The following is a 12,747-nucleotide window of genomic DNA, read 5'->3' as shown; positions in this document are numbered from 1 at the left end:
TTCATTTGTACCCCCAGTCCCAGGGACTCTTTGTGGGGTAGGGTGGGGGGTGCTGGGGAGATGGCTGCGAACTTGAGATACATCTCGCTTTCTGCAGAAGCTCTGTGAAATCCTTACCAATTGCAGAATATTTAGATTGGCCCATCTGCCTAGTTTTCTTGATGACTTGAATTCCAATAATAGTAGCAAAGCTAAAAGCTCTGGTTCTGCTGAAGTCTGGGGCATCTGAGCACCCAGGTCTGAGTCAGAAGCCCCCTTTGGGTCTGCTGCTGCTGGCTGTGGGGTGGCTGCTTTATTGGAAGATGCCAGAGACGCCAGGAGACAGTAGATTTGTTTTCCCAGAAATGTGACTGAACAAAAGCAGGCCGGGGTCGGGGCTGTTTGTTGGGAGGCAACGTGGGGCAGGTGGCGCTGGGCAGTGGGTTTCATGAGTGCTGTTTTCTTTCTTTCTTTTTTTTTTTTTTTTTTGTGTGTGTGTGTGTGATAGGCTCTTGCTCTGTCACCAGGCTGGAGTGCAGTGGCATGATCATAGCTCACTGCAGACTGTACCTCCCGGGTTCAAGTAATTCTCCCACCTTAGCCTCCCAAGTAGCTGGGATTACAGGCACGTGCCACCATGCCCCAATAATTTTTTTTTTTTTTGTAGAGATGGGGTTTTGTCATGTTGCCCAGGCTGGTCTCAAACCCTTGAACTCAAGCGATCCTCCCGACTCAGCCTCCCAACATGCTGGGATTACAGGGATGCTTTGTTTTCTGGGGAGCTGTTCATAATTTGCTGAAGGCCTGTGCTCTCCAGTTTCTGGCTGCTGCAGGCCTAACTTCTCTGCTCCTGTGGAGTGAGTGCTTTCAGGCAAGGAAGGGAGCTTGGACCCCAGGAGGAGGCACTGAGGCAACCCCTGCGATTGCAGGTCCTCAGCCCCCCTGAGATGCGGTTTCAGAGTTTAAAACTTGAGTTTCGCAACAGCAGCCCATTGAGAAGTGAACGCAAATCAGCCTGACTTGTGACTTTTTATTGACTTGGCTGAATATACCACTGTAGGGACAGAAGTTATATTTGTTTTCTATAAAGTGCATCTTTGCTAGTGACACATCTAGGAAATATGCTAACCAAAGAGACCTTGGAATCTTTTTTTTTTTTTTTTTTTTTGAGACAGGGTCTCACTCTGTTGCCCAGGCTGGAGTGCAGTGGCACAATGTCAGCTCACTGCAGCCTCGAACTCCTGAACACGAGTGATCCACCCACCTCAGTCACCTGAGTAGCTGGGACTACAGGGGTGTGTCAGTATGCCTGGCTAATTTTTTATTTTTATTTTTTGTAGAGATGAGGTCTTGCTGTGTTTCTCAGGCTGGTCTGGAACTCCTGGGCTCATGCAGTCCTCCTGCCTCAGCCTCCCAAAGTGCTGGGATCATAAGCACGAGCCCCGGCCCTGGCCAGAGTCTTTCTTTGAAGGCTGTGAAGGGAGAGAAAGTATCATATGGCACTGTTTTTGTAGTTGGTGCTTGAAGGCAGGGAGGGCTGTGTGAATGCCTGAGGCCCGTTCTTCCTGAACATTCTTGGATTCGATTTCCCATCTGCTCTGGGCACCCAACAGCTTGTTTCCTCGAGGGGCCGCGTGCTCCGGGGATGGTGCCCACGGGTGGCACATTCTCCATCAACTCTGTTTAAGCGTTTCCTCCTATATGTGTTGTCCTAAAAATAAGCATCCCTGTGGGCTCCTTTTAAATGAGTTCCTCTGAGCAGTCGGCACTGCAGTCTCTCCTATGCTAGCAACTGCCAGCTGCCCTCACAAGTGCTTTTGTAAGGGCATGAGGGGCTCATTAATTCAGCACATCTCACTGAGCAGTCACTCTCCACAGCCCTTCCTGGAGCTGAGCGATTGGGATAGTTTCAATGATGGTGCCGCCACAGGCCCCCTGGCACCCTGTGTCCTGGGCTGCATTCCAAGTGGACCTTGGATACCAGCCTGGCCCTTCGCTAGGGAGCCTGGTCTTGGGTCCTACTCCCCCACCCTCATCTCATGTGGCCTCTGTTTCCTTCCAGAAACCACGTCAGTTCTTGGAAAGCTTGAAATCTCTCAGTTTGGCAACTCAGCTGTTGGAGACGGCGCAGATTTCCCCACTGGGTGTGGGTTTGAGCTCGTGACCTCGAGCATCCGTCTTTCCTTGTACAAAGCGGCCACTCCAGGGAGGAGAAGAGCAAGTGACGGTCCAGGGTTAATGGCTGCGTGTGGTCTTGGAGCTCCCTTCTGCACTTTCCAGCTGTCCGTGTCCCCATGCAGATGAGAACCCTCTCCTCAATGACACCTCATAACCAGGTATTTCCTAGTGCCCTTGAAGCCTCGTGCCTGGCAGTGGTGTCAGGGAGCCTTGGGGTTGGGTATGTGGTAATCTGGGTGCTGTCAGTCAGAATGTCCCCTTCCCCAGGCTCCCAGGCCTAGTTTCTTAAAGAGTATGACGTTGCCATTTATGGACCCAACTTCCTGGTTTAAACAGCCCCTGCTGTGCCAGGAAAACAACCTCACATGAATGTTCCCAGCACATAGATCCCCCCAGCACACGGGTGCCCCCACTACACGGGTCCCCCCCCAGCACACGGGTCCCTCCAGCACACGGATCCCTCCAGCACACAGGTCCCCGCAGCACACGGGTCCCCCCAGCACATGGATCCCCACAGCACACAGGTGCTCCCAGCACATGGATCCCTGCGGCAGAGGTGAGCTGCTGCTCAAGGCCCATGAGACAGACCCCATGAGACACGGAGATGGCGCTTGTCTTCCAGAGAGAAGGGGCAATGGCTCTGAGCTCGGCCTTCACTCCGTGCTCCTGGGAGACTCTAACCAGGCTGAGTCCCTACTGAGCAATGACCACAAACCTCTGAAGGAGGAAGAAGAGTGGGACCCGGACCCCAGAGACCCTGGTGGGTGTGCAGTAGTGTGGCACTCCCACCACAGGTGTTGGGAGGATTTCAAAGGCACAGATCCTCCCAGCCCTGGTTGGTGGAGTCCAGGTCGTATCTTCCCTTCTGTGGCCAGGCAGGGTGGCCCGTGCCCCTCGTCCTCTTACGTGCCCATATTGGGAGCACAGCACCTTCTCCACAGGGTGCAGGGATCTTCCATCCTCCCACTTCGCAGAGCTGGATCTTTCGAGCCTCATTGTCGAAACAGGACAGAGGGGCTGGGTGCGGTGGGGTGGACGCACAGTTGAGACCCTGCTCTCACAGCTGAGACCCTGCACGCGCACAGCCGAGACCCTGCACACACATGTGCCGCCTGCACGCGGCCTTCTCTGTGCCTGCTGTGGAAGCTCTTGGGCCCAGTCCTCTCTTGTGGTCCAGGCTGCCTCCTTCAGGGAGAGCTGACGCCTTCAGAGCAAGCGTCTTTGCGTGGTTATGAAGCTCTGTGTCCCTCCCCTTCCCTTTGTGTTTGCCTTGAACCCACTGGCCCAGCCCTCAGGGATTGGATCTGGAGGGCACCTTGCTTGAGGATATGTGGACCCAAGGCCCGAGAAGGTGCGTCCTGGGCCAGGGTGTCAGTGGCCGGAGTGAGACACGCCCAGGCTTTGGCTCCCGGCCCCACCCACTTCCTCACCAGGCCTTCCCGGCTCAGTCTACGTTGGCTGTTTTCTTGGGATGTCATTGGGGAAGGTCGTGCCTGGGGCATGGCGGCTTGGGAAGCTGAGCCTTGGAATTCCAATGCCACCTTCCAGTTGCTGCCATGTCTTTCCTCCCCTAAAGGTGGGCTTGGTTGTTCGGGCTGCAAATGATGGATACCCACGGATCCAGAACAAGCCTCAGCCCCTTTTTTTATCCCCCATCCAGATTTTCCCACCGGGAGAAGGCATAGGGGCCTGGAACGGTGTCTCTTGGGAGCTGGTCTCAGTTAAGTGAGCAGGGTTGGCTCGTGCCTGCTTTTGGTCTGAAGGTGGCAGGCCTGGGAGTGGCCACTGTCATCCCCAGTAGCACTTCCAAACCCCCTCCCTCAGCCTCACTGCGTGGCAGCCTCGTTCACCAGCCCCTGTGTGGCGGGCGGCTCCCATGGCCAGGGGCGAGCTCTCCCTGCTTCGAGGGAGGTGTGAGAGCCCCCTGGACAGAGTCCTCATAATCTGAATGCAAGAATTCCTTTCCCAGGAATCCTGCAGATAAAATGGATTATTTTTGTGAGTGTACAGTTAAGAATAATAAGCCAGCTCAAGGCAAAAGAATGGGTCCCCCCCGGAGGAGAAGCGGGGTCCTGTCCCATGTGGGATGAAATGGCCTCTGCAGGAACGGCTCCACTTTAGGGCTGGTTTATGCCATCATGGCACCCACATCTTCTAAGCGGCCTCCACCCCATCTGCCCTTTGTTCTTGTACTTTGGCCATGAATGGGAGGAGAAGGTCCCTGAGTCACCCCTGCATGTGGCAAGGTCCTCTCAAGTGTGAATCTGCAGGTGGGGTGGGGGAAGAGGGCTCCTGGACGTATTTTAAACCCAGAAAGACAGCATTCCCCTCCTGCCCCATCCCATGTGGTTTGCAGCTGCAGCCTCTCATCTCTAAGTGTTCCCGGCCTCTGAGAAGAACCTAGTTAATTAAAATGGGCTCGTGCAATGAAATTGTGAAATACCTCTCGGGTGCAGGGACTCTCGCAGTATGTGGAAATGACCCCACCGTTTGAGCTTCTGGACATCGCAGGTAATGTTATATGAAGTGCCTCGGGTGCCTGGCATGTGGTTGATGCTCAATGGTCGCTGTTTTTAGGAAGTCAGCTGAGTTCCTGAAGGGAGTGTAGAGGTTTGGTTTGAATGACCCCTGAGTTCATGGGTTGTGTTATCTTGGGCAAGTTGCTTTGCCATCTCTGGGGAAAATCTCTTTATGAAATGGGGTATATCGTACCTACTTCACAGAGTAGTGGGAGGCAGGAAAAGCACCCAGGACAGCACTTTGCAGAGGCTGGACCACAGGAGGAAGATGACCATCTTCTTCCACCTCCAACCCCAGTAGAGCGATGTCACCATGAAGCAGCCACTAGAGAAAAATGGCCAGAAAGCAATGGTTTTCCCTTTTTCAGTAATGCCAGAGAGAAAGCCAGCTTCGCTTTAAAGCACATTGCCTTGGGGCCAGGCAGGGAGGCTCATGCCTGTAATCCTAGCACTTTGGGAGGGGATCACTTGAGGCCAGGAGTTCAAGACCAGCCTGGCCAGCATGATGAAACCCCGTCTTTGTTAAAAAATACAAAAAAATTTAGCCGGGTGTGGTGGTGCACACCTCCCCCAGCTACTCGGGAGGCTGAGGCAAGAGAATTGCTTGAATCCAGGAGGTGGAGGCTGCAGTGAGCCGAGATCCTGCCATTGCACTCCAGCCTCCAGCCTGGGCAACAGAGCCAGACTCTGTCTCAAAAAAAAAAAAAAAAAAGGCACATTGCCTTTGTGACATTTCGTTTTTCATCTCCCTTGGTTTTGGCAGCATTGTGAGAAGTGCCTGACAGGGAGGTGTAGGAGCAGGAAAGGTGCTTCTTTTCTGGGGAGGGTGTACGTGTGCCACACGCGCCACTGCACAGCTGCACACACACATGCATCAACGTCGGAGTTGTAGCCGCCCCGCACAGCTGGGCACAGGTCGTGCAGGAGATGTGCCACCCATGAGTCACTCTCCCTCGGACACTGTTCAGCCTTGAGGACCTCGCTGGGTGCTGGGGACAGCAGTTCATCCTTAGAGAGGAAGGCTGAGGACTCAGAATGGACTCATGGGTATTTATTTTACACTTTGGGTTGTTATCCAATACCATCTCACTTTCTTGTTCAGATGGCTTCATCTTGGGTCTTAGGGAGCTCTTTCAGTTGGCTCCCATGTCCCTTCCACATGTCTCCATTTGGGGTTTTATTTGAGCACTTCTTTACTTTCTGGCACTACAAGGTGTTCCAGTCTCATGGTCTATATTTCCTGCCCCCATCTCGGAATCAGCCATCTCCCTGAGGAGCCTCAGGTCCTTTTATTGGAGAACAGTGTAGGACCCCAGATCTGGGGCCAGCTCACCGCTCCTGCAGGGCTGCTTCTCTCAGGCCCTCTCAGCTGACAGAGCAAAGAAATACATGTGTGTGTACTAGCCCCTATGTATACACATACCTACAGATATTTCTTTATGTGACTATAGGTGTCTATAATAGGTTAAATCTGAGTTCCTACTGATATCTCTGACTCTAACCATTGTGTCATTTCCCCACTTCACTGTAAATTCTCCTCCAACAATGAGAAACATGGCTCCCACCATCGACCATCCGCTTAATGGTTCATTTTTTTTTTTTTTTTTTTTTGAGACAGAGTCTCGCTGTGTTGTGGGATTACAGGCGTGAGCCACCACGCCCAACCAGTGGTTCAGTTTTAGCATGAATATAGTGTCAGCACTGTTCACTGGTACTCCTGCAAGAAACAACTTTATCCACTAGAGTACAATGCTGCGTGCAGTTCTCTTTGCCTTCGTTCTTACAGACGCCATTCATTTCCAAATTACTTGTATTATTAATAGCATCTTTCCCCTACTGGCTTCAATGAGCTCCTGAAACTTCTGTGGTTTTTTCTTTTTAAATAAGTGGATGGCCCTTTCCCAGGAAGGCAGCCTCAAGGAAAAGCCACCTCCAGGTGTAACCAGAAGCACTGAGTATTTCTCAGGGGGAAGGACAGCCTTACATTCTATTGTCTAAGCTGAACTTAGGCTGTATGAATACAAATAGCTCATAGATGTTTGTAGCATGGTGCCTTCCTGAGTCTGCAGTGTGGCTCTTGCTGCACCACGTATGGGAGGTGAGGATGCTGTTCTCTCATTGCCTTCAAGACATCTGCTTGGGTTTGGTCTGTCACTTTAAGATCAGCTCAGTGTTACCCTTCCCTTCCATGTCTAGCATGTCATGGAATTTACTTTCCAAATCATTCTACTCCCTTCCCTGCACTGTGCATTTTAAATCATAGTGCTCAACCTCAACCCATTTACAACTCCCAAGTTGCAGCGATTCTCTACCTCCTTCCTCTTAGGTCCTGGACACGTATGAGTGCTTACATGCCTGCAGCTTTAGGCACATTCACGTGTAGTGACTGATTTCATTCTCCTGATGTCACTCTGATGCACAGGTACTTTGATTCATTTTACTGGAGGCCCAGCCCACTGAAGAAGCCCATCCAGGCCATCCTTGCCAACTTGCTCTTCTTGGGTGGTTTAAAGGCCGATGTCCTCTCCAGGGCTTGTGAGTCTTCCTGGGTGCCCCTACCCAGTCAGGACGGCTGCAGATGCATCTTCATGTGCATTCCAGCAGCGTCTCTGCCAGGGGTGCTGAAAGTCACTGTCCGAAGCAGCTGGGAGGTGGAAGTGATTCTGACTTTGGGGCACCCACACCCTCTGGAAAATGCGACACATCATTAGTGGGTGGTTCAAGCACACTCAGCTCTCAGGCAGTAGTTATTCCTGGCACCAAGAAACTAGCCTGGAAAAAATCTGTCTTTTGCAACATGCAGGATCCATGAAGGACAGAGCTCTGATTTTCAAGGTGCAGGATGTCCAGTGGTTCGATTCCAGATGAGGCATCTCCACTCACTATACTTCAGCGGGATCGTGGGCTCCTTGGCACAGATGTCAGGGTTATGAATTGTGATTGGTTTATATTTTATGATCCACATTTTGGAAACCAATTATGTGTTGAGGATCTTTGTCTTCTCATTTATTTTAGGTCTAGGGTGAAACATTTCTCTTATGTTTAACACTGGACACTGACGCTGAAGTGTGATCCACACACAAGGTATCAAGCCTACCCCGAGTCGAGCAGGGGTCTTCAGGACCACAGCACACTTTGCGGTTGCCTCCTTGGCAGTGGGGGTGGAGTCTAGAATGAATTGCTGCTTCCCAGCTTCTAGAGTTGCTGTGGTTGCAAGCTCTGCTCTCCTGATCCCCGTCTCACGTGCTCTGGGCCCACCGTTTCGCTACAGCTATTGCTGTGGTGACTGGCCATGTGCAGGTGTGGCCTGCACTGGTTCTCTACCACTTCCACCTGGTTCTCTACCACTTCCACCTGGTTCTCTACCACTTCCACCTGGCATCTGGCAGGAGCCCGCTCAGCCATGCTGGTGTGTGGTGCACCTGGGAGTGTGGGGGAATCAACACTGTCAGGCAACCCCTGACCAGTCGAGACCGCAGCTCATGGAGAACACTTCCCTTTCCAGCCACGGCTGGACCATCTGAGGATCCTTCCTTGGTGGATCCCCAGGAGGATCAAGCCTAAACTGCCCGCAGTGGTAACCCCTGTAGTCCCATGTCCTTAAGTTGGCTTTTCTTCTTCCTGGTTTCACCCTCTCCAGGTCCCACTCAGGCTTCCTGATATCGCCTTCCCACATAGGCCAGCTGTGTAGAGGTCCTGGCCTCAGCCAGCTTCTGGAGGAACACGAGCCAGGGCAGCTGCTTATCTATGTCAAATAACATTATAAGGTAGGACACTTATTTCATAATGTGAACATTTTCCTTAGGAAAACTTCAATTTGAGATTGCATTTCAGAGGGTCAAAATAAACTCTGTGAGTTGAATCTCGGAGATTGTTTCTTTGAAATCCTGAGCTTTGACTTGGGAAGTTATGTGGGATCTTTTTTTTTTTTTTTTTTTGTGGACACGGGTCTCACTGTATTGTCCAGGCTGGTCTCAAACTCCTAGGCTCAAGTGATCCTCCCACCTCAGCCTCCCGAAGTGCTAGGATTACAGATGTGAGACACTGCACCCAGCCTATGTTGGAACAAATTGAATGACTTTGGAAATCCATTTGTGAAGTGCCCTTTCTCCAAATGCCCACCAGTGCTGGTTGGGGTGTTTTCTTTTCTTTTCTTTTTTTTTTTTTTTAAGATGGAGTTTCACTTTTGTTGCCCAGGCTGGAGTGCAGTGGCGTGATCTCAGCTCACTGCAACCTCTGCCTCCTGGGTTCAAGTGATTCTCCTGCCTCAGCCTCCCGAGTAGCTGCGATTACAGGTGCCGGCAAATTTTTATATTTTTAGTAGAGACGGGGTTTCACCATGTTGGCCAGGCTGGTCTCGAACTCCTGACCTCAGGTGATCCACCTGCCTCGGCCTCCCAAAGTGTTGGGATTACAGGTGTGAGCCAGCACGCATGGCCTGGTTGGGATGTTTTCTGTAAGCATTAGTGAGTTATAAACATAAACACATTCCCTGAGAAATGGCTGCAATACCACGAATGGGTCCAACTCTACTGAGATGGATAAAAACAGCAGCGTGGGCGGACGCAGTGCCTTGCATTCATCTGCGCAAACATTTTGCCCTATGGACGCAAGATTAACGCAGTCAACAACTTGGGGTTTAAAAATATTCAGAACCAAGTTTTATTTTGTAGTCGTTACACAGGAGGGGGGGTAGTCAGAAGAGCACAGCTCACCCCCAGCAGTGGAGGGGTTAAATCTCAGGGACAACATGGGGCAGTGGGGACAGCACCTCCGATCCTACGGGGTGTACCTTCAAGTAGCAGGGCTGACAATGATGCCTAGAAAGGTCTCCACTTCTGCCTGAGTTTTGCCAAATCCAGCGGTCTATAGGGAGTGGCAAAAGAATGGCCGACCGCAGTGTCATTATCAGTGTTTTTTAAAATAAAGAGCACGGTTTTGCCTTTAAGATAATTCACATCAACGGTATTTGGGAGAACGTAGAGCTGGCATAACATTGGCATAGAAAGCAGGGCCAGGCCCACCCACAAGGCCCTCATGTGCGGACGGGTGCCTGAGCCCCTGAGCCCCTCGAGCCTCTGGCCATGGCTGGCTGCCTGTGTGCTGTTGTCTCGTCTGTCCCACCCCGAGAAGTGAGTTGAACAATGTGAGTTGTTTGTGGCGTTTGAAAGTGCAGTGGTTACATGGGTGTGTGCGAAGTGGTTAGCTGTGCCTCCAGGCGGTACATCTAGCAGGGGTGACAGGAGCCAGGGCTGCTCCTGGCTTTCTATGGGCAGGGCTTGCCCTGCAGGGGTCCCGAGTACTTGCACCCGCTCGATGACAGTGGCTGGCAGGTCTAAGTGCTGCTGCTGGATGCAAATTCCTTTGGTAGACTTTTTTTTTTTTTTTAAAGAAAAAAATAAAACCAATTTTTGGGTTGGCACCTGAGGTAATAAGTTAAGAATAAGCACCAAAATGGCCCTTCCTGGCACGCGCCGGCTCACAGGTTCTTCATGCACACCTGGCAGCGGCTGATGTGTGTGCGGATCAGGCCGGCCTTGAGCGTGTCGGCAGAGGGCGAGCCCTGGAAGCTCTGCTCGGGAATGGTGGTCAGCCAGAAGCTGTACTTGTTGGCGTAGTAGTGGCAGGTGCCGCGGCCTCCATTGCACTCGATGAATGGTGTGGCGCGGAAGTCCTCTAGACAGCTGCCTGGTGACACCAGTGACTGGCCACCGCCTTCGTCTCCCGCCGCCGTGTGCTGCACAGAGATGGGGGCAGGACAGGTTAGGAATCACAGGCTGCAGGTGGCACGGGGTCAGGGCATAACCCTCTTCTGTGTGTTTGTTTTTACTGAACAGCAAACCGTGACCATTCGTCTGTGTCAATACGGACATGAGGCATCCTCGCAAATGCACCTTCAGCAAGAGGGGGCTGGTGAAATACACCTGGGCCCCCTGCAGGAGGCAGCCCCAGGCACTAGGGTGTGCTGCAGAGGCAGGTGTGTGGACACTAATGCACAGCCAGGCTGGCCGTTCAGTAAGAACTAGAGCAGTGACAGCAGATATGAGCAGTAGATATAATTGACTACATTTCAGTAACAAAACAAAACAAAACAAAACATCTACCTAAGCATCCATTCAAAGAAAAATACCTGGCAGAAGAGATAACACAATGTTTACTCTTTTTAAAAGAAAAAAATAAAATTAAGATGTAGGCTAGCATCTGAGGCTAGTAAGTTAAAAATAATTACCCAACCAGGCCTCCCAGCCCCTTCTCTGAAAATGCTGATGATCAGGGAGGAAAGATGAATGGTTGTAGTTATTTTTTTTTTTTAAATCTGTACTTGCTGATTTTTCACAATAGATATGTATTACTTGTGTAATTAAATAAAATTTTTTCAGAGGTTGTTAAATAGTTGATTCTGAGGCTGGCTGGAAGATGGGTGAGGTCTTCAAGGGAGCCTTATTTTTTTTTTTTTTCCAGTTTAAAGTTCTACTTTCTGTTGCATCAACATGTTTAGCCTTTATGGAAGTGCATGGCAGGCCTCCTGGATCCCAGAGTTGGTGTATAAGGGCCATTTGGCTTGGCCGAGCAGGCTTTGAGTGGTAAGTGGGCTTCGGAATCTGTTTACTTAGAATAGAAATATCTCTGTTCAGTTCGCAGGGAAAAAAGGGGCTGTACTATGATATATTTGGGCAGGGGCCCCAGTTTAAGCTTTCCTTTAAATACAAAAAAACCCAAAAAACCTTTAAAAAGTGTTCTGCTCACATAAGGCAGAAGCCTGTCCAGCTCTGAGCTGCCTGCTCTTGTCTGCTAATAAGCAGGTAATAAGAAGTGGAGACGTCCTCCAGGGCACCCCCGGCTTCACTTTAGTCTGAAGGAGCTGAGGCCGTGCTGGGAGCTGCCCAAAGGAGACACCTGGGACTCCCAGGATGAGGTCAGAAGGAAGCGCAATGTGAGAAGTCTTAGAGGCTGGCACCAGCCAGGTAAGAGCTGAGTTTGCTGCACGCACACACATGCATACACGCACACATGCACACACATGGTGTACACTCATGCACACACACAAATGCACGCATGTACACACACACAGTGCATGCTTGTGTACACACCCCTGTGCACACACGTGCCTAAGTGCACACAGTCCAGGCACACGCACCCTTTCCAATGTGCTCCTCTCAGTGGACAAGCCTCTGGCTTTGGTACTCATAGCAGCTCATATATCTTAAGAGAACTGCCTGGCCGAGAGGCTGGCCTGGAGAAGGGGCTGTGAGGGCTCCAGATTGTAGCCAGAATTGAAAAAAGAGGAACTAAAATAACGGCTGGCTAGATATTTGTAGCCTCCGCCAGAGCAGCTTTGAGAGAGGCCACCGAGGGAGGGGAGGAAAATGACCTTTGCTGCTGTAGTCAGCATCCAGGGCTCTGCCCTCGGCCTCCCTCCCACGTGGCGCTCGCTTGTAGGGAATGCAGAAAATGCATCCTCTGGGGCCACCCATCCTCATGGACAAAAGAAGGGTGAGCCAGGCGCTAGCCTCAGCACTGCTCTCGCCTTCTGCGTACCCACTGGGGACAATGGGGCAGTCGCTCTCAGCTGAGCTGTCCTCTCCTCTCCAAAGTCAGCTCTCATTATGCTTAGATACCAGCAGCCCTAGTGGTACCACAGGCTTGTCACCACACAGAAGGGATCAAAGAGTATTTAAAATGCAGACGAGGCATACAGCTGTCTTGGTTTAGGTCCTGCCTCCTAGACGGCAGTCAGGGCACATCTGGAGGGGGCACATCTCCAGTACACAGATGTGTTTGCTCACTTATCCACTGTCAGGGCCAATGGGGACTTTCTGTTGTTCTCAGAAGTCAAGGTACTTCTGGCCCATCTGTCCTGACCCAGGAGCGTCTCAACCCATGCCTTTTGGGGATGTCAAGTTCCAGGCTTGCTGGGGCTGTCAGCCATTTATTTAAGCAGAGAGTTAGTTATGTATGCAGAGGATATCTGCTTATCTCGTGACAGTAATTTGAAACCTGATTGCTATTGGAACAGGGGATGCCTGACCTTTCTGGATATTGTGTAATCATGCCCTTCACAAGGGAGAGG

The 12,747-nt window shown here is 51.3% G+C and overlaps 2 protein-coding genes across 3 annotated transcripts in view; one reads left to right on the top strand and one right to left on the bottom strand.

Moving 5' to 3' along the window:
* Positions 1-12,747, top strand: part of RAB20 (RAB20, member RAS oncogene family) — a 67,563-nt gene that overhangs the window by 40,769 nt on the left and 14,047 nt on the right. Inside the window, exons 3-8 of one of the 2 annotated variants that reach the window (XR_004030212.1) lie at positions 2,042-2,315; positions 3,818-4,668; positions 7,003-7,098; positions 7,692-7,760; positions 8,317-8,443; positions 11,139-11,260. The gene's annotated coding sequence lies outside the window, so the exon portion shown is untranslated. Of the gene's footprint in view, positions 1-2,041; positions 2,316-3,817; positions 4,669-7,002; positions 7,099-7,204; positions 7,597-7,691; positions 7,761-8,316; positions 8,444-11,138; positions 11,261-12,747 lie in introns of those variants that run through there. The other variant, XR_004030213.1, reaches the window with a different exon arrangement.
* Positions 9,315-12,747, bottom strand: part of COL4A2 (collagen type IV alpha 2 chain) — a 205,335-nt gene continuing 201,902 nt past the window's right edge. Inside the window, exon 48 of the mRNA XM_030813682.1 lies at positions 9,315-10,413. Within this exon, the coding sequence (XP_030669542.1) occupies positions 10,156-10,413 (258 nt within the window). The 3' untranslated portion in view covers positions 9,315-10,155. The remainder of the gene's footprint in view (positions 10,414-12,747) is intronic.

The sequence above is a fragment of the Nomascus leucogenys genome, chromosome 5 (genome assembly GCF_006542625.1).
Source record: "Nomascus leucogenys isolate Asia chromosome 5, Asia_NLE_v1, whole genome shotgun sequence".
Classification (NCBI taxonomy): Eukaryota; Metazoa; Chordata; class Mammalia; order Primates; family Hylobatidae; genus Nomascus; species Nomascus leucogenys.
Note: the sequence above shows the minus strand (reverse complement) of the source record. Positions and strands in the feature narration are given on the sequence as shown.